A 27499-nucleotide genomic window follows, 5' to 3' on the forward strand; every position below is an offset into this window, starting at 1 on the left:
TTGTACAGCAGCGGCTACGTTTTTTGTTTTATAAATGAAGTCGCACTGAGAGTTGTACTGTATATGCTTACGTTATGTCCGCGTGTGTATTTTGCTAAGTCTGCAAACACAATAAACAGTATTCATACATATCATCCATTTCACATCATGTTTGTTTGTAAGAAACAGTATTAATATTTCGCCCAGAAGCCGACAAGGCACGTCGTGTAACCTGTTCTCCTCACGCGACTGTGGCGGGAGCATCGATAATGATAATCAATATTATGAATGATCATACAATCATATTGAAAACGATAGAGACAAAGATAAGTAAAATTGAATATGTATTTAGTTTGAAGTGAAAATAGTTTTTTGCTCCGCTATTTAGGCCATAGTGCAGCTTTTCTTCTTCTGTTACCTTCTTCTTCTTCTTCCTTCTTTTGGAAAACCGAAGCAAAAGAAATTAAGAACAATGAAGGGCAATGCGTTAATAAGTGCAAGTACAGAAAACACACACTAACATATTTCACACTTGGGCGCCTTTGCAGATCGCATCGGAGCTGTCAGCCCGCTCTACAATGCTCATGGTTGCATCCTTATTAAGTTTTGAAGTTTTGATTGGACAAGAATCACCCTTAAGCAGCGTTTAGTGACGGACCATTGTAGGGGGGGGGTTAGTGGAACTAAGTTACCAGGGCCCCAACATGGGCGAGCGTGCTCACAAAGCCTGGAATGAAAGCATCTTTTTTTGGGATAATAAGCACGAAAAGTAAATTATTACTGTTGGCTGACTAAATAGTTTTAAATATTATTTCTTGTATCCAAAACAACACGAGCGCTTCTGAGGGCTCTCCCCCCTCTGAAGGGTGCTAATAGTTTAGTCCACCCCTGCAGTCGGGTGGAGAGAAGCAGTAGTTTTCTCCAAGTACATGCTGATACTGATAAAGAGGACTCGAGGTGAACTTTGAAGCAATCATGTCATCAAAAAAAAGAGAAAGAAAAGAAAGAGGGAAAGTAGGTTACAGAGAAAGCTAAAGAGAGAATAGAGAAAACTATACTGGGAAAAGCAGCTGAGACATAGCTCTTGTGAACACAGCTTGGCAGCAGTGTGGCAGACTGGTTTAATGTTTGTACGCAACATGGCCAGTTAGCTAATATCATAACTGGTAGCTTGCTGATAAATGAAGCAGCATTTGCATCAGCTTGAGAAACAGCCACAGAAAGCGAATCAGCTGCAGGTCCACCGTCACCATCTTGAGGATGTCAGACTCAGCAAGCTCTGTTTTATTGTACATGATTTAAATTGTTATCATTTTAGGATGTTTGTCATATGCAGTGTTTCTACAGTAATAACTTTTGAAACATGATTAGTTTACTGTTATGATTATCTGTCTCTTCTGCATTGCAACAGACTGGGCTAGCACTAGTTGGAAACTACTCCACCTTAATTCTGCAAATAAAACATGATTCCTATGACGTCTTATGTGATTTTTTTTTTTTTTTTTTTAAACTATGAAAAACATTAAAAGAGTAATCGTCTCTGAGTGTAGGGGCCAGAGTAAGATGGCTTTCTACCTTTTCTTATGCTCAGGGTTTAATGAAGACCTAAAAAAACTGTTGTAAAGAATGTTTTGTAATATTCTTAAAACTAACATTACTCAAACAGTAATGACAGAAAAGAGGTTGAAATATGCAGAGGTTTTAGGTTGTACAGACTCATAAATTAGTTTAAAACACTTTATGACTAATTACTGGTATAACCAGTACAAATTCATGGGCTTACGCTTGTTGATTTGGTTATTCATACAAGCATGGCAATTGATTATTAAGCAGGAAGAGGGGGACACTGAGACTGCATGCGTACGGGGCCCAGATTTTTATGCTTAGTCCCCAGTTCAGTGGACCAACGGGTTTGTGTCAGGTTAGTGAGAGGATCTTTCTCCTATAAATCTGGGTCTATCAGGGAGTAATGACAGCCTTGATGTGGCAGCTCTCTCTCTGTTCAGAAAAAAAAAAAGACATCCCAAAGGGCATAAATTGGTGCCACCCATTTAGGGTTGCAAAGAAGTGTGATATGAGCGCCCCCACTCATTTACCCTGTAAAAACACACTCGCTCTTTCCCGTCACCGTTCTTTTTCACACTTATGCATTTACACATATTTGCAGCAGGCAGCTGCCACACTCTTCTCCATTGACTGATGTGCTCCCCTCAAGTTAACCAGCATTGAATCTCTCCACCACTGCCTCCTCTTTCCTCACACTTACTTACCCGTCATCACACCACCTCTTCTGACCTTTTTTCCTCTCTCCTGCGTCCTCCTGTCTCTGCAGTCTATTTAAAACGCTCATGCAGTGATACTGCCAATGGAACTTTGATTAATTTGTAGTGGTTATATTGATACTGACTTTACACATAAAAAAATGAAAGGTTCACTGACGAGGAAATAATGGCTTGTATGTAAGTTTAAAAAAAAAAAGATAAAGAAAGGAAGTGAATCAATCACAAATAGCTATTTAAAAATAAGCTTATAAATGAGCCTTTGATTATTGCTGTGTAGATTTCAAAAATTATAATGCAATCAAGAAAAAAACCTAAAAAAAATCAATGTTTTGCTACAAGGTTACGTCTCTCATTTACACTTAACCCCTTCCTTGTCATGTCATCCGCAGCTTGCTCTAGGAAATCGTGTGTGCCGAGTCTGAGGAATGTGTGAGGTGCAGACATTGTCACTGCACAGTCCTCTTTTATAAATACCATTTTATATGCAGAAAATGGCGTATGCATGGTTTTCGGTTTTTGTGCGTACGCGTCATTTATACTGGGATGGGGGGTGGCGGAAAAGAAAATTGAGAGCTGTGAGGAGGACAGATAATAGGAAGAGGCAACAGAGAAAGGGAGTCAAAGTTACAGAGAGGAGAGAGATGAGACACATTTTGGACCCAGTTTGCTCCCTGAATGTGAGGAAAGTAAAATTCTTGGCCTTATGAATGTTGCACTAAGTTCAAGCAAAAGAAAATACAGATGAATTTAAATACTAATAGTACTCAGGAGGGGGCACAACAAGATCACCTACTAAAATGAGTATTAACAACCTTCCTCTTTGTATTGTACTGTAGTGTGTAATTGCTGTTTTCTAGGTGATTGCATCCAGGTGGATTAGAAAGTGACTTAATGATAAACCAAACATTTTGATGATTTTTGATTGGGTTGGACTTGTATCCCCTGTCGTAGAATCAGACAGAAGCTTCTGCTCACAGCTGGCTTGTGTCCACTTGACCTCAACTCCTCTCTGCGCCAATATTCATTCATGCAGTATCAAGTTTACGTGCTGACACGGCCAGTTTAGCAGTCCAGAAACAGCGATGATGATGGTGTTTATTGGAAGGGTCTAAGGGTGGAATGATAAAAGTATTTAGTTGATGGGAAGACAGGTAGATGAGGTTAGGTGATGGGATTTTGGCTGGTAACAAGGTTAGTATGAATGTTGAATGATGGAGTTTGGTTGCTCCTCACCATTAGGAATAAAAAATTTATCTGAAATTTTATGCAGGCCAGATAGCTCTTATAAAATATTAACCCCCTGCACTTCTGTGCTCCTCTAGCTTGCTGCCAGCGTTTCTCTTGTACTAGGGGGACATTTGGTAAGGTTTTTGTAATGGTAGCAGGCAATGGATATACTGGACACCACAGTATCTAAATGTGTTCCAGTTGCCTTTCTAAACCGTAGTTACAGATGGGACCAGAGAGGTAAATTAATCCAGTGACATGATTATCTTTTAATTACTCCTTTAAAGGGCAGTTCTACCATGTTAGAATCATTTTTGAGGAATAGTTTGACATTTTTGGTTATTCATTTTGTGCCGAGAGTTATAAGAAAATTGATACAACTCTCAAAGCAGTCCATGTCCTAGATGTAAGGTTTCAAACCAGCAGCTGATTAGCTCAGCTTAGCATAAACACCGAAAACAGGGGGAAACGGTTAGCCTGGCTCACTCTAAATATAACAAATTCCAACTACTAGCACCTTTAAAGCCTGCTAATTAACATGACATCTCTTATGTAATTCATACAAAAACAAAAGTGTTGCAAGAAATAGTCCAGTAGCCCCCTTAAAATGGCAAATTGTTTACACAATTTGGTTTTTGTACAGATGAAATAAACAAATTTAATGGAAAGACATGAGAGTGGTATTAATCTTCTCGTCTCTATCTTGTCAAGAAAGTGAGTTAATGTATTTTCCAAACTGTTGAACTATAACTTTGAAGGGGAACCTCTTGCATTTGGTATTTCTATTTGCGATGGAAATTATGAAAGTCACCAACTATGTAGTTTGTCCATTGTTTTCATTGGATTTTGCTTCATTTCTCACATTGTATTGTCTGCTGGGAAACTGCGGCTGCTCCTAAGTCTAGTCTTAAATACCGACTTCTAAACATTGCCAGAGTTGTTTGGCATTGGCGAATCAACAGTGCTGAGGAAGTTGCTTGTGATACTGGCATCAGTATCTTCGGTGATGCTTTACATTTTTGAAGTCGTCATTTGCATCACATACAACCACCGAATGTGGTTTTAAACTGTGACTGAGAGGGGAAAATTGTGATTATCCACAGAGGAAGGATGACTTAAAATTGGCCAGAGCCAGGCCTTAAACCATGCAGCAATCGTTCACCTTGTTTGAATCTGAGACGCTCATTGGTTTAGTTTGGTCCGGATGCACTGTGTGTTCTCGTGTTGTTTGTTGGTGAAGTCACTTAAGACCCCTGCAGACGGCTGCTAATGCTAAGTGCAGTGAAACTGGGGATGAAAGGCTTTGGGATATATTGATGAGCACTTGTGTAGCAGTCAGCTGGAACCTGTTGTATTTACATTGTTTTCCTTTTACTGGGAGAGTTTGTCCTGGTGTCAGGGCGTCAGGTCCACCTGCATCACCTTGATGTCTGTTTGACTGAATATGAAGACTGACTTATCTGGAGACTTGAAGTAAACTCAGTATGCATTTCTGTTGCCTTCCTTTCATGTGTTTGATTTGACGTAGCAGATTCCTGAAACCTCATTCTGCAGTAAAGATGAATAAAGGAACTCTGAAAGTGGAAATAATGAACATAGTACAACACTTTAGCTCTTCCGCACGTCTTCTTTTCCTTGTACACTAAAGACTTTAAATATCTTTCTCATCAATACGAATGCATATTTAACTGATTTAGTACGGGAAACATCACCTGCCATCTGGGTTGCATACACACTTCTGAAAAAGATGTCAGTCAAACCCATCCAACGAGCCTCTTTCTGGCACTCAAAATTCCCACTGGGAGCGATAAGGTACTGCCAACACACGCCCAAACACATTATCCCTCGATTTCATAGTCTTAATTCATCTAAGACTGTAGATGACCGTGTAGCTCATGCCCATGTTACTGTGTGGGCTGTTATGAATGTGTGTCTGTGTATGTTACTGGGAATAGTTTTCGGGGACTTTTCAGTTCTTAATCTGTCTGATTAAGATTTAATCATTTTAAAGGAAGAACTACTGCTAAACATACTGTAACACAGACACAGTTTGGCTAATGGTAATGTAAGGCCGCCAGACTCTCTGTAACTTGTGTTGAATCTTCAGATGTTGAAAAAAGCACAAGTGAATGAACATTTGTCATTTTTATAGATGCATGATTTTCCCAGGATAGTGCTGATTTGTTTCACCACAAATGTGAAATACTATATTTCTCATGTGAAAGAGCACATATGCCTGTATTATGTGATTTCACTTGTAGAAAATGATAAAAAATCTACATGTGCCTATTTGTAAATTTATCACGTGAACTGGTGTTTCACATGTGCAATTGATGTTTTTAATGGGATATCTTGCTTATTCACAAATTTATATTACATCCTGTGTGTGAAGAGTTGAGAGCCTTTAACTTTACTTTGAGCCAGTAGCAGATTGGCTCCTTATCTTTCCAAAAGAGCTTTTCATTTGCCAGTTTGCTAAACACGAGCCTCATTGTGTTAAAGGCGACATCGTCCTCTCTTCCACATTTTACTGGGACTTTTTGTATTGTCCAGCGGACATTCAGCAATATGACAGTAACTGTTGATGTGACTGGCTTCCAACAGTCCCAGTAAACTGTACACAAGTTTAAGTTTATTTGAATGCCTCAAACCAGAAAAGAAAAGCTCGATTACGCTCGGTTTCCTATGTTTTCTTCTTCTTTGCTTCTTTTTTCTTTCTTTCTGAATACTATCCATCAAAGTTTCCTTCAAAATACAACTGTACTCTGTGCTGGGCTAAATTAGAGACTGAGTGTTACCAATACTGTCTTCCAGTACTGTTTGTAGAATGTATAAAGTGCTTTATTTCCTACATTGAACACCTCAGTCATACTACAGTAACAGGTATCTGTAATGTACCCACATTTTTAAATTTTGCCTGCTTTTATCCTTGACTGACTAACTACATGTTCACTACAATCAGCTCTCACTTCATGCATCTCTTAAGCGGAACGATTGCACACAGTATTTACAGTAGTGGCAGTATTGGGCGCAGCATGAAAATGCAAACAAATGCAGCTGCGTTACAAATGAATTTAACAAACAGAAGCACATCTTGGCTCTACAATGTGTAGCCCACAGGTATGACTGTTTACTAAAAGTGTGCACACTCATGCACTGACAGGACTTTCAGTGTTTCCTGAAACAGATATTTTACCCTGCCCCTGGTAGCAGATGTGGGATGCTGTATGATGAATGCGGCATGCCGTGTTCATGGGGTGAGATAAGCTAATATTTAGGGAACTGAAAGTTTCCTGTTAAAGTCTTGGCTCATTAAGCCGTCTGTTATTTCTGAGCGAAGCTGCTGTAATTTTTTATCATTAATTTTGAAATTGAACATAACCTTCAGGCGTACTGGGAAAAATCTTGTTGGGCCGCTGCATAGGTGGGCTGTCAATAAAGCCGTAAAGTTTTTACTGGTGTACTTGTCATTATGGGTGCGCCTGAGAGCGTGCTACATGCCCCTCCGCCCGCTACACCAGATCGTATGGTTCCCCTACCGGCCAAACCCACTTTAACTCCTGTTTGTACCGGCTGTGATTTGAACAGCAAACACTTTCGGAAAGTTACACAACCTGCTAAATGCAGTCACCCAAATCCTACATTAAAAAGGTGTGGAGGCAGGGAGTTTGGGATGCTGTTTGACTATTCTGCAAGCACTATGGTGAAGCATACTGATGCATTAAGACTTTCTGAGGGCACCTTTAGACAATCACTTCGTAAAGAAAAACCAACCGTATCACCTGCAGCGTATCAGATGATATTGGGAGGGGGAAGTTTTTGTTGTCTGAGTGTCACTTTGCAACAATCCATTTCTTGTGTCAGTTACAGTTGCTGTTGCCATTTATTTTGAAGTAGCACCTTGTGCAGAAGTGTAACAGGCAAGTAGCTCATTATCTTTATGCCAGCGTAGTAATAAACATGTAACACTCTGTAGATCAGTAGGTAGAAAAGTAACTCTCTTAAAAGGAGTTGGAAGCTGCTAATGTGGCTGCCCTGACAGCTGACAGTGAACATGATTAAATTTAGAGCCAGGTGAGGAGGTAGAAGAACACATGGATAGAATGTTTGAATTTCAAGTACAAAGAATGGATAGGAATTCAATATTGATGTTGATTCTGTTCTTATAAGATCATACTGATAAGGTTTACATATTCAACTGTCTTCTAGTTATTTAGGTTCATGTTGCATTTTGTGGCTATGAAAGGGTCGTAGAACACTCTCACACCTACAGACACACCTCATTGTGGTCTCAGGGCCACCTTTGTCTGGTCTGAAGAGCTCTGACCCTTGGCCCTCTCCACCACCTCCTCCTTGAGGACCACACTCTTTTCATTCTCTTGGCTTCTTTTCTTTCTCCTCCTTTTTCTTTCTGGTCCTTTTGTTCTTCTGGAGGCTGGAGCTGAGCGTGGTTTTAATGCCTTCACAGCTGAGGGAACCTCAACAGCTCCAGTTTTTACGTTCAACTCCAGATATTTTCAGGCTTCATTGACAACATGTTTCCATCTGCTGCATATCAACAATGACTCAGGGATGAGGGTCTCAGCAGAATGCTTTCTTTTTTTAATGGTGCAAATTTATTTTAAATGGAACATTTTGTTATTTACAATGAACACCAAAACATGGAAATCAAATGCAAGTTATTGATGGCAATTGTTTCAAGGAGGCTTTATATACTACTAATATGCCTGATACAGAAAAACACAACTGGAATCAAAAAGTGTAGAATCAAAATCTTAAGGGTTTATTTGTCGTTCAGCTCAGGTTTAAAAAGGATGGGAGACCTAACAAAGAAGATCAGCCCCATGTAGGTAAAAGTCAAAGATATTTAAAATGAAATGAAATAACAGATGAGTGAACAAGCGCGTAATCAAATGTGAAAAATGTTATTCTGCTGTCCATCTACCCGCCCATCCACCTTCTTTCTCCACCCATTCCTAACCTGTTGCCATAGTTTCAACCAATGGGGTCGTCTATAGGTTGGCAGGCGGCGATGGTAGGGGTCAAACAAGTTCACCGATGTTGGCTTGATGGGGGTTGGGATGTGTGTGTGCGGTGATGGTTTGGAATGGCGTTGGAGAGGATAATGGGGAGTTGATGTGTTGATAAGGTAGAACTTTGCTTGTGGGTGTGTAGTGGGATCGTGGAGGTTTTTGGTGTGTATGGTGGGAGTTATGCGTGTGGAGGTGTGGGGGGAGGGGCTGTTTATGTGTTTTTGGCAGGTTGGGATGTGGAGTTTGTGATATAGCTGAGCATTGATTGAGGATCAAAGGGCTTTTCCATTTTTTTTGGATGGGGGGTGTCAGGTATTCTGGATGGACAAAAGCCTATTCATCTATGCCTGAGCCTCCTGGGGGTTTGGGTGGGGTTTAGTTTGGGAGGTGGAGATGGGGGTTGGTTGTTGTTAGGGTTTAGGGCCACTGTTCATTTGGGTAGGGTGCGGGGCTGGATAAGGAGCGGTAAAAATGGTAATGGGTGGTAAAGATTGTACACCGCACTGTTTTACATTGCTACATTTAACGTATCTAGAGTGATTTCCATTGAGACACACGGCAGAATATTTCAGGCTCTTCAATACAAGCAGCTTCACTGAGGAGACCAAGAGTCAAATGTGTAGCACTAACATGACAGATGCAAAAATATTCCTATGTAGGGATGCGTGTAAAAAAAACCAGTACACAATTTTGTCAGGCATTTAGGTGCAGACCTGTTCCAAGCACCAAGACACACCTTTTTAGAGTGTTTGTGTGTGCTTGTGGTTTATGTGGGAATTGAGTCATGAAAGAAACAAAAGAAAATTGTTGCGGTTTCTATATATTTACCACTTTTAGTAAGGCAACTTAATTTTGTACTACAGAGAATAAGCAATTTAAATACATGCTATAAAATGTGTATGTACTCTTTTTGTCCCTGTAAAGATTTATCAAAAAGAATTATTTACAATCAGATTTGTTAGCATTTACTTTCTCAGAGTCAATGATGAAACCACAGATGATTCAAGTGATACAATACTCAATGAGTTCTCAAGCGATCAAAAGCCAAGGTCATAAGAAAACCAAAGAGCGCTTTGTGTTCATAATGTACTGAAGGGGGAGGAGGATCATTACTGAGGATGTTCATATGCAACAGTGAAGCAGTTAAGGTTGAGACACAGCTGAGAAAACATATACACATGCGCGGTTACAGTGATGACAGCAAGAATACATTACTAAAACTGCACACACACACACACACACGCAAAAAATTATACAAATATGTTTACTGGCAAAACAGCATTAAGACATACTTGCACACATATACCCCTTTTATTCAGCAGACTACCCTTCCCCCACTGTGTGTGGGTGGCTGAGCAGGACACCATCCCGCTACTTGCTGTTGATTCACTGTTTTTTCTCCAAGAACTGGAGCTCAAGACCCATAATGGCAGACTATAGCAGTTGGACTGGGACGGAGAATGAGGGGCCTGTAGAAATCCTGCTGGAAATTATGTGGCCCTCCTGTTCCCCACCTACCTGCAGAGATGATTCAGTGGTCATGTCAGAATCAAAATCTTTATAGCAGTCAACGATCTATCTGGGTTCAAAGAGATAGTAATACAGAAGGTGTAGGGATATCAGCAGGCGCTCATGGATGATGCGTCGGGATGATACAAGATATATCGCCAAACATACAAGACACAGAATCCCCAACCAGTTTGCTGATGCTCAAATGCTCCTTCTTTGAGCAGTTAAAAAATGGAAAAAGGTTTGTTTCCAAAGCAGCAATAGGGCCTAAATCTGAGTTTAAATCCCAGCAGCAGAAAAAATTGAGTCATTCAGGATGGAATATGCTGTCTGTTTGTGCTCACATGTCCCAAAAAGGAGTATGTAGTTTTATTTCAAAATTAATAAACTTATGCACAACTCATCCTGTCTGCATTGCATAATTTAATGTGCAACAATTCCTGCCTATATCACACACTGCAGGCATCATACAGAATGAAGTAGTAGTAAGGGTATAGTAGTTAGGATGTAGCTGGTGATGGGCCGATCCTGGGGGCCAAATGTGATCAAACTGCTGCTTCTTATCAACCTGCAATGATGCAAGACACCGTCAACGTTTGTTTTCCTTTAGGCAAATGTGATAGAAATCAAAGTAAGAGTCGAAAGGAAAAGAAGTGTCTATTTCTGTTATTCTGTTTTTAATCTTATTTATGTCGGGGAACCCTTAATAGATAATGTCCATAGTTTGCACGCACGCACGCATGCACACAGTATTTCCCATGTGTACTGAACTGATGCTGTTTGGTTCTGATGCTGTACTATTTATATCGCAAGACTTATGTTTTTTCGAGGCCCAAAAATTAGCTGAATTGTTAAAAAACATACTAATGTCCTCTTTGTTTTCTCTCCACAGGACCAGGAAACTGCAGATCAGAAACATTCCACCTCACCTACAATGGGAGGTTAGTTCCTAATTATTTTTCTTGCTGGGGTAATTTGCACATTCCGTTACTTTGACTTCACACTGCTCGCAACCAAATCCCATCACCCACCACAACATCTCCTCTTAACATTTTTTCTGAAATTAGTTGTTTTGCTGTACGTTTATAGGCTCATTGTTCAGAAAACAAGCCCTCATGCTAGCAAACCAAGAACAAAAAGCTGTTTCTGGATATGTCATTTTCAAACAAGTGCTTTTAAAAAAAGTGTGGCACAAGCATTAAGGAAACGAGTCATTTAGGATGCAGAAACCTTGGGAAATGTTTATTTCTTTCTGATGACCAAAATGATGGCCAAAAATTTGAATTGTACACAAGTGCAAAGAAGTGGTGACCCTGAAAGCCATGCACAACAGCACTGGGCAGTATTTCTTTAGCCTTAGATGAAGAGGCAATATGCACAACGCCATCCCGATGCGCCGAACTGGCTCAGATGGATCTGATGGCTGCCTCCTATACTCTAAAGGTACTTTCAGACAGTGAGCGGTTGCTGCCACAGGCTGCTACTATCCACTACCTGCCTCCTATAATCTTACCGTGCAACCTAACAGTAACTGGGTTTTAGCTTAAACTAGTGGAAATGGTTAGCAATATGACATGATTAATAAAGCAATGTTGTTTACAGACCAAACTATTAGCTGATGTTGCTCTATTACTGTTTGTCTTCATTGATATGTCTATCTGCTGGTGAAATGGTTTGTCATTCTCTAGGTAGTTAGGTACCATCTCAGTTACCTCCGTACCTGTAAAATCCGCTCCTGTATCATTTCCCTCTCTGTAGTTTTTGTTGTTGCTATGGTCAGACAGCGAGTCATGGCAGCGAGATGGCAAAGTTGAACCATCATGAACTCCGCTTGCAGAGTGGTGCGGGTTCACAGGAGCAGTAGCTGCTCTACCTGTCCCCTGCTGCTGCCGCTGATCATGTTCACATTAAAGACAGCGGAGGTGGAGGCAGCAACCACTTGCTGTCTGAGAGCACCTAAAGCATCCTACCCAGTGTCCCCTGGTTCTGGGAGGTTTGGATGTTAAAGCTTGATCTCACTGTAAATATTTGCACCCCTTTGGGCATGTGTTCATGTGTGTTTGTGTGAGTGTGTGTGTGGTGTTTATGGGTCATATTTGACTTTACTTCTGACTTCTTCTTCTGACTTTACTTCACAAATCCAGAGGAGTGAATTTGATGGATCAAAAGAACCACCTCTGGCTTTATGTGGAAATGAGTGACTTTCATTTGAAGCTGCAGGTTGCAGCAGAGCTGAGAAATGATTCTAATGGGTCTTCAGTGATTACAGTTGAACATTAACTAATAGTCATCTATTGATCAACATATGGGCTAACTGTTATAAACTCCCACCTATTGATTGTTGGTGGCTAATTGCTGCAGTTACGTCTCCACCTCAACTGGGTGTCTAATACCAACTATAGTAACAATTAACAACCACACGAAGCTGACTGTAGCCCCAGTTAGGAAGGTACAGAGTACAGGCTGGTCACGAGGCTACGAGTGTGAACTTAATGTACAGTAGAAGGCCCTGATCACTGACGTGTGTGTGCAGGAACCACCGTACAACACAATAGTTTAAATTGCAGAATGCAATTTCAGACAAATGCAATTTGAATTTGTATATAGCATACCCCGATAAAACATAAAAACAAAACAAAAAGATATATGAATATCATGAACTTCTGGACTTGAAAACATGCATTCTGTACATATTGTTCAGTCCTGTAGAGCAGCATAATGCACACACAGCCAAAACAACACCATAGATATGAAAGAGAAGAGAGGCCATAAGGCTTCGAGTCACATAAGCAACCGAACACCTAATCACTTCTCAATACGTGATGTTGAAAGTTAGATACCACCAGATTTATAGCACTCAGTTATTTCACTTTGAAACCATCTATTTGAATTAACGTGATTAGAATCCCTGTCTTTGAGGAGAGCCAAAATTCAAGATGAAAAATTCACACTAAACACACAAGGATCAAACAGAACTCTATCCAATCAGGTCAGTCTATTGGTCACATGATCCAAGTGAGGGAAGTTCAACTGAGCTACTAAAAACCTGAACGGTTAAATTTTAATAACTGAACACCACACCAATGGTGTAGGTTTGGTTTAAGAAGTATTGGGGGGCACAATGAAGTGAATGTTGTTCCCTCCATATTATGGTTGGGGGCAAAAATTTAATTTTGAAGAACGAGGGGGACCCCCCAGTTATTCTTTTATCCCCCAAGAAATAAAATAATATTTAAAAAAAATTTGAATTTCTTTTTTGTTAATTGAAATGGTCTGGAAAAGAAGGGGAATCAAACCACATATATTCAAATAGATGAGATTTTCAACTTAAAATATTCTAATGCCTTAAATTCGGTGGTATTTAAGTTCCAGTATTAATCATCAATTTTCACAATTAAGTAGTCAGTGGCTTATAAGATTCCACAAAGGTCACATCTCTGGACGGAAAGAGAAACCATTTATTTTTAAACATTTTGAAAGACTTAGATATCTACAGGTTTTTAGATATGTGCAAATATCGCAATGCCAACCTTTTCAATAAGGTGGTTGAAGGACTGAAAGAGGGAGGCATTTTATTCTAATTTGAGTACACACTGCTGCATGTAAATTTGAATATTCATTTTCATTAGCCATTTAAGGACAAAAACCGGAGTATATTGCGTATGTAAACGTAGTGAGTGTTTTGTGTTTTTGTCAGTTGATTAAAATTGAACATAAACACCTGTTTCATTGATTTGTCACAGACATTATTGATGTTACCAAACCTTTAATGACATTTATATAGTATTTTACTGTAAAAAGATATTAAGATTACATAGCTGTGGATCTGTCCACTTCACTTTAATCTCAAACAACACTGAATGAAGGAGGGGGGAATGCTGGCAGATCAATAAGCTCCATACATATGATGTATTGTTGTGTGTGTGTGTTTAGCTGTGTGAATGTCTGTGTGCCTGCCTCCTCTCACAAGCAAGTGCCTGCAGGAGTGGCTGTGTGTGTCTCTCTCTCTCTCTGTGTGTGTGTGTGTGTGTGTGTGTGTGTGTGTGTGTGTGTGTGCGCGCGCGCGCGCCAGTTATATACATGCTGAATCCTCTCCCTCTCTTGTTCCATCTCTCCGCTGCTCTGATCCTACCAGCTGTGTCCACATGAGGGCGACATCTCGCCACACGTCTGACTAAAATGTGTCATTTGCATGCTTCTGAACCTTAATGAACACGAAAGATTAGAGGGGCTATATGTAAGTTTTTGCGGTCACTACATAGCCAACATTGGCATTAACAGCTGTTTACTTACCAATCTAGAAGAAATGCTGTGAGTTCAGAATCAAACTTCATTCCTTCACTTGCCAAGAGCTCTGTCAAGCAGTGGAAAGCAACGCAGTTGTTAACTTTTTTTTTTATTACTATAGCTTCTTTTCTTCTACTGCAGTTACCGTGCTAACCAGCTAGCCTGTCTCGTCACTTTCCGATAGCTAATCACTGTAGCGTCTAGGCTGCACTGAGGAGGTAGCGCTGCTCAGAGGGCGTATTACAACCTCTTGTATTGTGAATGCAACAATGGCTGAAGCTCTTGGTAAGCGACCATCACCACCACCTGCTCCTGGCAGAGAAAATTTACATATGGCTCCTTTAGGCATCAGACCATCTTGAAGATAAATGAATGATTATACAAGACAGTCTGTGTTGAGACAGGTTACAAAAAAGAAACAGCATATTAGGTTAAGTGGAGGAGGCAAAGGGGGCAGCATTAGATGGAATAAAAATAAAAATGTGTATTATTACATCGCTATTTATATTTTTATATATTATCAACATATTAATTGATTTTCATTTTCACATGCTAATTACTACTGGAGATATTAAGGATTTCACACAAATAACACAAACTTCAATATGAAAATGAATCACATGTTTCTGCAGAACAACATCAGTGACTTAATTTTAGGTTTTTTTTTTTTTTAAAGAATTAACTATAGACCAAATTAGGTTTGATCCTTATCTCTGATTGACTGTTCCCGCGCTGAGCATACATGTGATTAAGTTATTCTAACATTTCACTGTAAGAAGCAGTAACTCACTTGATAAATGTGTCTTATCGCTGACAGTGTTATCCCTAAGTGGGCTCTTTATAGTATTCTAAAGTATCATTCTTAGAGTTTGATGCATACGAGCCCTGGAAGCTGGAATCTGACTGCAGCCGCACTTTGGATCTCATGGGCTTAACATGAAAATCTGTGCCCTGTGCATATGCAGTGTCAGTAGGCCTCTCTCCCCCTTTTTTCTGAAAGCTTCGTTAGAGTCCCTAGCATCACCATTTGCACAATTACTGCATTTGGACACAAACTTTTTTGATCCAACTCTATTGGCAGAGCTGACTAAAGTATGTGCACCTTTCAGGAGGGGAAGGACCGCTGAGATGCTTCAAAACAGTTTTAGACACTACTCTTTAAAACTATTTATTTGGCCAAGAACAGTACATTAAATTAAATTAAATAATATTCAAAACATATGAACCTAAAAGGTTTATTTCCTTTCTATGGATATACTTTTTTTAAAATAATTTTTATATATTTTTTGTCTCATCTTTACTCCTTCTAACGATGATGGATGGAACTACAAAAGACCTCATTTGTGTATATTCAGTGGGCTTTTGTTGTCAATAGAAGAAGATGAACTAAACTGTCTTAAGTTTTTGTGTCTTTTCCTGTGTCTCCTCATGCTCAGGTTCATTTTCTGTGTTTGTTCTTGTGCTTTTCTTGCTGTGGAGGCCCATTAATCATCATAGTGTATTCCACATTTTTTTTTTGCCTTTTTTCACATGAACTGACATTGTTCTTTCCTTTCTCTCGTGCTTGCTCTCTTTTCTTCCTCTCTCTCTGTGTCAGGTGCTGGATGGTCTGTTGGCCCAGTGTGGAACTGTAGAGAACTGTGAACAAGGTAAGACTCCTGAGCTTCATCCTCACCGAGCAGTAGGAATTAGAGCTCATAGTGTTCCCCTTCGTGCGATATCGTGGCCACAATCATCACTTTGCTGTCCCCGTGTGGCAGCAGGGTGGTAATTGCAATGTTAATTCTCAGCTAATTTTCCCAGGCTCTTAATACACAAAGGTCATGTAAAGTGGTGCCATTAGGCCAACTGTCTCTCCATCTGAACCTTACTATAATGTGTAGAAATAATAAACAACAGTTTAGTGAAAACTCCTGATGCCTGATGACTTCTGCTCAAATAGTACCGGATATAGATTGTCTGATGAAAAATAATACGAGTATTATTTTCTTTATCATTTAATCTGCCAGTTGTCGTATAATAAGCCCCACCTTACGCCATCAAATGGATTTTTTCCAACCAGCAGTCCAAAATGTAAAGAATCAGTTTATTATCACATAAGACAAAGAAAAGTGACAAATTGGCAGAATTTAGAAACTGGAACTAGGGAAAGTTTGGTTATTTTTGCTTGAAAAGTGATTTTAACGATTATGCGATCGTCAAAATAGTTGCAGATTACCTTTTTGTCAATTGAATAATGGATTAATCATTTCAGCTCTAAATAAGAGGAGGAAAAGAAAAGCTTTTTGGGGTGATGAAGAAAAAGTAAATGTTTTTATGATTCATTCATAATTTGGATTACGCACCCATCTAATTATTTTATGATAAACATGAATAATGAGACAAGAGCCTCAATTGTTGCTGTTATTCCACAAGTTTGCCAAATCCACTATACCACAACATCTGTCCCATCAGATCAGCTGACAAATCACTAAACAGATTCCAATCAAACGGGGGGCGTTGCTTTCAAGTAAAAGGGATACACCTGTGCTTCCTCTGGAAGCCCTCTCTCTCTGCTCACTCCTTGTCTCCTTCAAGACGCGTTTAAGGGACTGGGGCACCTACAGTGATAGTGGACCTTGATCAGATTCCAGGTCATAGGCTGGAAGATGGAGGAGCAAGGAAGGGAGGAAGCAGGATTAGCTGAAAGGAAAACAGCCAGCTGAGGTGATTCAAGCATTTGGTCAGAAAGCCTCCCCAATGCCTGCTTGGGCAGGTGCTCCAGGCACATCCAACTCAGCGGAGACCCTGGTGTAGAACCAGAAACATGTTAGTGGGACTACAAATCCCATCTGGCCTTTAAACGCTTGACTGATCCCTCAGAACGGATAAATACATATCTATCACAGATTCAGTTAAAGACTGCACTAGACTGTATTCTATCGACCCAGAAACATTTGAGAAGATTGCTGTACTCACAACACAATACTATTACTAGTACTGTACGTTATTGTAATTATGATATCTCTTCCCAGTTGCTCAGATTAATCACATGAACCCATAACGCAAGAATTTGTGGGCTGGTGCAACAGACACTTATTAGTTTTAAAAACCTTTTGTCAAAAGGACGAGAATGGATTGCAAGGTGTTATTACCCTCAGCTGTAAAACTATTGGCGAAACACAAGGATTCCTTGCACACCCTTAATATGTCCTTAATCAGCATATAGGTTTATCAGTGACCCAGCAATTGTCCTTTATGGCTACCATCAGCAATGTGTGGTAGATTGCCTGTATGCATAACAAATAAAGTTTGGTTTTATTCCAGAAGCCATTAGAATTTTGAACAGGCGCTGTACTAGACACATTCAATTTACATTGTGTACAGATCAATAAGTGCACTTTTTGACATGTGCCCTCACAATGTTGGATATTGTGGACCAGCGACAGATTGGCAGCAGCCATGAACCCTTGTCTATTTCAGTTATTTTCTTACATTAATTTGTTTTTCAGTTTGAAATTGTCTTTGAAATTGAGGGACAGATAAAGTATTTTGAATTGAATTGAACTGAATTAAATACTAAAATGCAAGATGGCCAAAAAAATCAAATAGGGCTCTGCTCTTGCTGGTCCAATGCTAGTATTTAATGATAAAGCCGAGCTTTGGGCCTCTAGACCTACATCAGGACAAATACTTGTATTTGCATTGATCCAGAATCATGAAGTCATGAGCAATATCAAAATTAACAATTAAATAAATACACTTAAATGTACTATGGTTGAAACAAAGTACTATTTTTGATGACAGAGGCTCCAACTCGTTATTGCAATGTCTTCTTGTCACGAGTGACATCTGGATTTTACTTGCTGGTTCCATTTGCCGGCAACTCCAGAACTGAAAAGGAATAAAAAACTGAGGGGAACATAGCTCTGATGTGTGTGTATTTGTCTGATTCATTAAGATTTCTGCTAGTGACCATTGTGACACTGGAGTTAAATTTAGGAAAATTGGGCAAATCAGCATCTCAGTCAGTGTGAGGATCATTTAATGATAACTGGGTCTTTCTTTAATAATTGCAATCCCGTTGCCATAGCTGTGGTTACCCAACGAAGCCAGATCAATCCTAATCATTTCTCACCCAATTATTAAACCAACATGTGTGTTTAGGAGTCTCTGTCTCTTGTCCTTCCTTCTCTCAGTGAACACAGACAGTGAGACTGCAGTGGTTAATGTCACATATGCATCCCGGGAGCATGCCAGGCAGTAAGTTCCTCTATCCCTCTTTAATATCCTGTTGACACTCTTGGTCTCTTCCACTCAATCTCTTTTGTTCACTATATTCTCTCTAAAATCCAGAGTCCTTATTTGATATTTTACAGAATATGAGAAAGTTTGTTAGAGATGGATTTGTAGATTCCTGCCTGTTTGGCTGTATACAGCTTCTAGTAATTATCAAATAACCAAAGTTCCAGTATGAAGAATAGATGCCTAGAATAGTCATTTATCAGATTTTCTAGTAAGTATATCAATAGGAGTGCAGAAAAAGTAACAGCAAGTTGCATGTTCTACGCTCCACTTGTGACATCTAGTGGTCACTTAGAGAAACTACAATGTGAAACGAACTGTGCTTGAGTCTCATCTCATGTCATTATAGTGGTGGAAGAAGTGTTGCAACATTTGACTGGAATCAAAGTACTATACTATATCAAACAATCCATCACAAGTTAAAGTCCTGTTTTCACAATTTTACTGGAGCAGAATTACAAACCTATTCAAATGCAAATGTTTTTCAGGCGTAAAAGCACCTATTAGGCAACAGAATGTCCAATTCAAATCAGTGTTATATTCTATTACTGGGTTACATACAAGCACTAACAACCTTATATACGGATGCGTACTGTAATAACAATGCATTGTATTTTATCAGCTGAAAATACTGCTTTTCAAAATAACTAGTATCTATAGGTGTCAGATGAAGACAGCCAAGTAAAACAAGAACTCTAATTGTCTTTGAAATGTAGCGTCGTAGACGTATGAAGTAGCAGACTCAAGGAAAGTACAAGTGCCTCCGAATTGTACTTGAGTATGGTACTTGGTTACATCGTACTGTGTTGGACTCATAATAAGGAACAAACCATTTGTGTGTCTTCATTTTCTTGTCAACAATAGTAATCAAATACTTTGGATAACAAAGTGGAAAAAGCTCACTCCTGTATATCCTTCCCACTTTTATTTGTTCTGTTAGTAATATTGTGACTACTGTTAGATTGGTAATAATCGTGATCATTACGTTAATCATTACTATGAGTATTAGTGAACAATAAGAAAGAAACAAAGCAGAAAAAGTGCATCCTAATTGTATTCAAATGGTCTATATAAAATGCATAGGATGTCACTTGTATGAATTACATGCCAAGTGCTGTATATGACCCCCTGCTCACGTGCTGTGTCCCTCTCAGAGCCATCCAGAAGCTGAATGGATACCAGTTTGAGAACAATGCCTTGCGCGTCTCCTACATCCCCGATGACATCTCTGAGCTGGAGGGAGGCCAGCGGGGGCCTGACAATGGCCGGCGCCCCGGTTATGGGCCTCGCGGCGGGCCCCGCGGGGGTTCCCCGAGCTCCGGGATGCCCTCCAAACCTCCACACGCCGACATCCCGCTGAGACTGCTGGTACCCACTCAGTATGTCGGAGCCATCATCGGCAAGGAGGGAGCCACCATACGCAACATCACCAAGCAGACACAGAGCAAGTGAGTGTGTGTGTGTGTGTTTAACTCTAACAGTAATTCAATAGAGTCTGCAGTGTATCCGTGTTGTGCAAGAGATACACATACTGTGTCTTCAAAAACAGATACTGTTGTTTTTTTCAGAAAGAAAACAAGAATAGTGTTTACTGTGTAGACAAACACACTCTCCTAGAGTCCGGGCCAGGGAATTTAATTCATGCCGAGTGACCCGCCTAATTTGGGAAAAGGCTGCTTAAGGGGATAGAAAACCACTAACTTGTCACAACCCTAATTTGTCAAATACACATAACGCTCTGAAAGTTAACCTCAGAGTAAAGACAACCCTACCTCAGAGTATAGGAAAAGGATTAAGAGAAGAGTTTTACAGCATTCTCAGCCACAAAGTAGAAGTTATGATGATGTAAAAGGACACTTGCCGGTTGGAGGATAAGACAAAGGTAAATATCTCAATGAAGAAAAGGAGCAAAATTTTTATCCGTGGCTCTAAAGTTCATAGGCCAGTTACGAAGATTATATTTATGCAAAATGTGATAGCCCACTCACCTCTTAAAAAATTAAACGTATATGCAAACTAAAATAGTAGGTAATTAGAGTCAGCTGCTTGAAATCCTCTCATCCTTATCCAGCCACATTGTTCTACAATGCCTAGTCCCACAACTTGCATGTAATGTGCAGTATTGTATGGGCAGCAATAATGATGAAACCCCTCTGTGGCCAGTGGTCACCTGTCTTTGAATAAGATGGAATCTACTACTTCATGTCCCTGCGGATGGACTACAGGGGACATGAGGTATAAATTAAAAATTTAAAAGTAAATCTATGTTAAATTTCATCATTTGTAAAGTTGTGATCTTCCATGACAATTAGGCAGGTGGCATCCAGTGAAGCAGACATGAGTGTCCAAAATAAAAGGTTTAGCCCACACCCCCCCATGACCCATGTTGTGCACATTATCTTCATGAGGCGCCGTAAGAGAGAGCAAATTTAATCAACATTTATTCCTACTGTTCCAAACCTGCATTTTGCCTGTTTCAAGGTTGGGATTAGACAGCATGTGCACAAAGTCAGTGACAAAAATAAATGGTTTCATCAAAACAGCATCTTTTAATAAAAGTTCCTGTCATCGAGCATGCCCAAAACATCTCTCCTCTCACAGAACGTCTCTTTTTAGTGTGTCAGTATTGTAAGCACAAAGTGTCGGCCCAAAACAGCACCGGCCCAGCGGGATTTCTCACGGTGCTCCTAATTACCACTGCATCACTGCCTACATTAAGCATTCCTTTAGAAAGAAATGTAATTTTAGAGTATACGACAAAACTGAGTCGCACCGCTGTGCAATATCACTAAAACGTTAGGCTTCAAAACTGTGTCGTCGTGGTTGTAAGTAAGAAACCAGCTTGTGAGACATTGATGGGAGAGGGTACCGGAGCATCAATAGGCTCCCGAACACAAGCTGAAACACAGTCGCAGCAGTTGTCAGGGGGTAGAGGTAGAACCATACTGTCACTACTGCAACTGAAAAGTGACGCCACGCACACTTTGCTATTTATATAAAATTGCAGTGAAAAACAGACAGTGTTTCTGACTTGGCTAAAGTCAGATTACCTGTGGGAAGGTGGTGTTTCAGTGATCTATCAGACAGAGTGAAGGCTATTGCATGAAGTCGACCTCTACAGACAGCATCCATGAAGGAAAACCACTGCTCACAAAATGGCACAAAACTGCAAGATTAAACTTTGGCAAAGAACATGAAAAGAGGCCTGATGAATGATGATGAATTCAGGATGTTTAGCATGAAACTGAACAGGACTATTCCAGGGACTGCATAGTGCCGGCCGGTAAATGTGGAGGTGGGAGTGTGCTGACATGGGGCTGCATGAGTGTAAAGGGTGTAGGGGAAATGACATTTATAGAAGCGCTACGAAATCAAGTTTGTGTATCCAAATACTGAAGGAAAAGATGACTCCCATTGTCAAGAGGCTTGGCAGGAAAGGAATTTTCCAACATGACAATGATCCCAAACACACTGCGAAAATCACACAAGTTTTTAATGTAGTAAAGAGTGAAAACTATGACCTGGCCCGGTACGTAATGTCCCCGGACTTGAATCCAATAGAACACGGTAGAGCAACAAAACCCCTCTAACAAAGAGCAGCTGAACAGAATCATCTGTGAAGAAAAGAAGAGCATCGAGACTGGTATCATTGTTGGCCAGGAGGCATGAGTCTGTCATCAGAAGTAAAGCTAGCCATACCAAATATTCAAAAAGATAAAAAAATTGAACATCCAATTGTACCCGATATACCAAACAGGTACATCGGGTATAATCAGTTTGGTTTTAAATGTAAACATGGCACTGACGTATATTTTTGCCTTAAAACACATTTTACATAAATAGAATGGGCAGAAATTCACACTTTTTATGTTTAATTAAAGCTACCAAAGCTTTTGGGCATATAAGTCATGAAAAATGATTTAACACATTTTTACCAAGGAGAGGTTCCTCGATTCCTAGTGAGAATCCTGGTTTTCTGGTATGCACGTCAGATGATGTGAGTAGAACTGAGAAATCCTGTATCTGCTCCTTTCCACGTGATTACTGGTGTTTGACAGAGCACTATTTTGTCTCCTTTAATTTTTTTAACATTTCTGTGGATGATCTGCAGTTAAACGGATGTGGGACAAGTTGCATGGTTTTAATTCTCTCGTTAAACCGCCTAATTTATGCAGATTATTTGGCGATTTTCTGTCCATGTAGCACTGGTCTTCAACAGTTATGGAGGCTTTGTTTACAATATGGTAAAGATTTGACATCAAATACAATGCAAATAAGAGTAAGATAATGATTGTTAGAAGTAATAAAGACAGAAAATGAGTATTTCCTGTTCTCTTCCTGTCTGCTTTTGCCTTTAAGGTGTGTAATGAGATGAAATGTTTAGACAAATACACATCCAATGATCTATCGGAAGATGAGGACACTTATACGCACAAGCTAACATGTCGTTACTTTGCTTCTGAAAAGGCAGGATGCAGAGACTCACTCAGTTGCCTCTGATGTTGGTGTGAGACTGCTGCCTGAAGCTCCGAGAAGCTGCAGTGCAGGCTAAATGTTTGTAAATGTTGGCGTACCCACCCGCTCTGCTGTAATACAAAACTGTATTTATAAAGATGTATGTGTAGGTTATCTGCATCTGCAGGTGGTATCAGTTTAGCCTTAACCAACTCTGAACTGAACCCTGTCAGGTTTTTGTCTATTGGCGTTCTTGAGAGTAATAAAGTTTGAATTGGACTGAATGGACGAACCCGGTGAAAAGTGGAAGGGACTTAATAAATCGGTTATAATCTTTGCCGTCGCTGCAGGATCGATGTGCACCGCAAAGAGAATGCAGGTGCTGCTGAGAAGCCAATCAGCATCCACTCCACCCCTGAGGGCTGCTCAGCCGCCTGCCGCATGATCCTGGACATCATGCACCAGGAGGCTAAAGACACCAAGACGTAGGTTTTAAACAATGACCTTAATAATATGAAAATAATGTAGCATTACATGATCGTAGACAGTTTTTTATTTTTTGTTTGTGTAGTCAGCTACCTTAAGGAAGGCTTCATTTTCCAGTGAAATATTGGTACATTTTGTTTCGTGTGCAGTGCTGATGAAGTTCCTCTGAAGATCCTAGCTCACAACAACTTTGTGGGACGCCTGATTGGGAAGGAGGGACGCAACCTGAAAAAAGTCGAGCAGGACACAGACACCAAGATCACCATCTCCCCGTAAGACACGCTCACACACATTTTATGATACTTACATAACACGTACATATGTGACAGCAACTGACCATCTAGGGAGCTAATTCACTTTAAAATGAAGTGATCACTGATCAGCTACATGCATCCGTAACCACCCCCTTGGGATTATTTCCAGTCTTCAGGACCTGACGCTGTACAATCCAGAGAGAACCATCACAGTTAAAGGCTCTATTGAAGCCTGCTGTCAGGCCGAGGTGGAGATCATGAAGAAGGTCAGAGAGGCCTACGAGAATGACATTGCTGCTATGAATGTGAGTCTACAAACACACACATACGCAGACACACAAAATATGAAAATACACAACCACGTGTTTGTAAGTCTTAAGTCTTATAACGCATGTTATTTAAGAAGAATTTTTCATTGTTTGTTGGGTAATCCCCTTTTTCTGCAAAGAAACCTGAGAGAACCGCATTCAGATACATTCAGCGTAGTAAAACCGGTTGGTCAGAACATCAAACATGCACTGAAAATAAAAATAAAAGGTATACTAAATGGATAAACCTTGGGATAGACCCAACAAATTCTTCAAACGTGTAAAAGGGCAAGCTTCATGCACTCAGAAAGATAAAGCAATCGTACTGTATGTGGAGTTTTGGGAAAAGTCCTTATTATTATTACAGACTTGTTCATGAACAGTTCAAAAATTTGTTTTGAGTGACCTTCCAGCGAGCAGAGGGAATGCGCAGCCGAAGAAGCCCTGGAGGCCTTCGACTGCTTCGTTGCTCCGATGACATTGAAACGAGGAACGTTTCTTCATGTCAAAACATTTCAGGACATACAATCAGAGATTTTCTCAACTGTAAAACCACCTCTGTCGTATGCCATCATGTAACCGTTTGCTACACAGGAGGCACTAAAAGATGCGCAAAAGATAGACTCTCTTAACACAAATATACAATGAAAAAGCAGAAAGAAGTCTGTCCACCCTGGAATGCGTTTTAAGGAGGCACGTAACAGCAGCGAGTTGAGGGTGTAGAGTGGGTCCAACCAGCTATTAGAGGTGGGGACTGTGTACGCTTCTCCACAGAAAGACTTTTTTGATTTTGAAGAATATCCAGGCTTTAATGAGGGAACTCATTTCAGACCCTTTTTTTTTTTTTTTTTAAAAGACAATTCTTTTAACACGGAATAACTCATGTATAGTAAGTTTTTCATTGGAGTTATTGACCATTTTTACCTTTATTTTCCAATTTTTGATTGATTGTTTTTTGAATTTCTGTTTTTACCATGTTTTTGATTTCCGGGGAAGTGATTTCTGAATGACACTCATTATCTACCAGCTGCCCCACTGACCCAGTCAGGACAACCCCTAAAGGCTGTATAAAAGGCTAAGGTATAATCTCCTAATGTAAACCCTGATGAAGACCTGTTATGATCAAAATCCGCTGTTTCATAATTGTTTCACAAACAAGTCATGTAACCAATAATCTTTGCTTAAACGGAGTGTCTGTTTGCACCAGGGTGAGAATAGTCATGCGGCAGCTATTCGGATATTTACACCCGTATGAAACACCAAATTGCTCCCTAAGTGCCTTGATTTTTTTTTTCCCCCCGTTAAAAACAGCGTACAGGATGGTGCAAATTGTTGCAACACGCTGTTTAATAAGCTCCATGTGCTGGGCGGCATTCTAAACGTCTGTCGCTTATTAAATGCTGCTTTCTAGCAGAAAGGCTTTAGGGAGTCAGCTGAGGTAGCATAAATAGTGACAAGGTCCGCATAGGGAATGGGTCGAGTGCATGACTTTCAGCCAGGAGAGTCGGGTTTGGCCTTTCTGCCAAAACGTCTCCCATGTGACTCATTGAAGTGGTCCAGGAGGCCCTGAAACCTGGGTGCATACAGCATCGGCTTCATTTCAATCAGAACTCCAAATACTTCAGTTCCTCTATGCACGAGTGCCTGAAGTTTGCTCTTCTGCAGAAGTTCAAAGACTGTGATGGTGTTTTTAAAAGTTTAGTTTAATTACTAAATCATATTTAAATCACTGATGACTGATTTTTCAAGCATACCATAAGGTTTTGGATTTGATTTCATGCATTTGTCTTACTCTCTGGGCAGCCGTTATATTCTGTTCATTTTAATATGGCCAAAGAACTGAAACATCTGATTTTCCCCACATGCACACACTTGTAAACCACCACATGGTTTCTGACCTGCAGTCTTCTCCACAGCAACAGACCCACCTGATCCCCGGGCTCAACCTGGGTGCTCTGGGCCTCTTCCCCTCTTCCTCCAATATGCCCCCCCCTCCGCCTGGAAATGCTGTAACCGGTGCCCCCTATGGCTGCTTTGGGGTAAGAATACTTGCTTTGTAAGTTACTCAAGACAGAAGTTAATGCAAACCACCAGAGACCTTTATTGGAAGTTTCCAAGGATTTCTGAGGCTTCTCAAAGCCCCTCTGATACACTCAGCAGTCTGTGCCCACAAGACTAGCTTTAGTTTTTCTAGTTTTTCTTGATATGCCAACACTAAGAGAGACATAAGATTTTCAGCCTACAGCAGCATTTTGGTGCCCACCGTGTCTTGACATCAGGAACTCAAACGACTGTTATTCTGTATATCTCAGTTTTATTTTGTGAATTGAAACCAGTGTCTCCTTCCACTGAAGAGTAGGCATGTAGTGATGGTGCCATCTAGAGGCAGAAGGAATATCACTGGACCAACTGCAAAAAGCGTCACCTGATCAGTCTTCATTCTCTGATTTCCAGTTTGAGGAGTCAGTTGACTGTTATTGCGTGTGTTGATGGATTTTCCATTTCCAGTTCTGCATCATACTCCAATTAAGAATTAAACAGTTCTTCATTCGGGACAAATTATTTGTATTTTCTTAAATACTGACTGAAGTCCCTGAAATGTATTAGTCCCAAACAGACATTCAGTTGATGTGATGAAATCTTTGCCTTGTGTGTCTTCAGGCTCCAGAGCAGGAGACGGTCCATGTATACATCCCAGCACAGGCAGTGGGAGCCATCATCGGAAAGAAGGGACAGCACATCAAACAGCTGAGCCGCTTCGCTGGGGCCTCCATCAAGGTCTGTATTTTACCAGAGGTTTACCAGACGTTTACAAGAGCCGCTACATGCTGAATAGGGAAAGTACAACATGTCAGAAAAAAATCCACCAGGAAATGGGGAGGCAGGTCAGGCATGACATCTCTCTAATTGTGCTCTCTTACTGTCCATATAATCGTTTAGGTCCCTTTTTATGTCATTACCAGGTTCACAGCGGTAAGTGTTAGGCACAGCGTTGAGGTTCTGCCCCTCAGACTGTTGAGCGTGCTGAAGCTGTACAAAGCCTAAGAGGAAGCTCTGCACACATTACTCGGGGCTGATTAAACTACACAGACCCGCTCTGCATGGGTTTCAGGGGAAAAAAAATATAATATACACAGTTAGTATTTACAGTTGAAAATGGATTATATTGTTCTCCTAAAAATTAGAATTGACACTTCACAAAAGATAAGGCAGTAAAGGACAGTCCTCTTTGTAGTAATGCAGATACTGCAAAAGGTATCAGGGCCGGTATATACAGAGTAAGCTGAGTCAAAAAATTGTTAGTAAAAACTAGGATTTAGAGGCTTTGTATATGATGATAGAAGCAACTTCAATCTAAGTCTAACTGTACCTGTTAGTCCTGACTACAGGGACTC

The 27499-nt window shown here is 40.3% G+C and overlaps 1 protein-coding gene across 2 annotated transcripts in view; it reads left to right on the forward strand.

Annotated features, from left to right (window-relative positions):
- igf2bp1 (insulin-like growth factor 2 mRNA binding protein 1) overlaps nucleotides 1-27499 on the forward strand; it is a 71492-nt gene that overhangs the window by 32463 nt on the left and 11530 nt on the right. Inside the window, exons 3-11 of one of the 2 annotated variants that reach the window (XM_040119924.1) lie at nucleotides 10923-10971; nucleotides 15915-15966; nucleotides 18496-18559; nucleotides 19756-20049; nucleotides 23407-23541; nucleotides 23692-23814; nucleotides 23966-24101; nucleotides 26021-26143; nucleotides 26766-26882. In XM_040119924.1, the coding sequence (XP_039975858.1) occupies nucleotides 10923-10971; nucleotides 15915-15966; nucleotides 18496-18559; nucleotides 19756-20049; nucleotides 23407-23541; nucleotides 23692-23814; nucleotides 23966-24101; nucleotides 26021-26143; nucleotides 26766-26882 (1093 nt within the window). The remainder of the gene's footprint in view (nucleotides 1-10922; nucleotides 10972-15914; nucleotides 15967-18495; nucleotides 18560-19755; nucleotides 20050-23406; nucleotides 23542-23691; nucleotides 23815-23965; nucleotides 24102-26020; nucleotides 26144-26765; nucleotides 26883-27499) is intronic. The other variant, XM_040119934.1, reaches the window with a different exon arrangement.

This window comes from Xiphias gladius, chromosome 3, assembly GCF_016859285.1.
Source record: "Xiphias gladius isolate SHS-SW01 ecotype Sanya breed wild chromosome 3, ASM1685928v1, whole genome shotgun sequence".
Classification (NCBI taxonomy): domain Eukaryota; kingdom Metazoa; phylum Chordata; class Actinopteri; order Istiophoriformes; family Xiphiidae; genus Xiphias; species Xiphias gladius.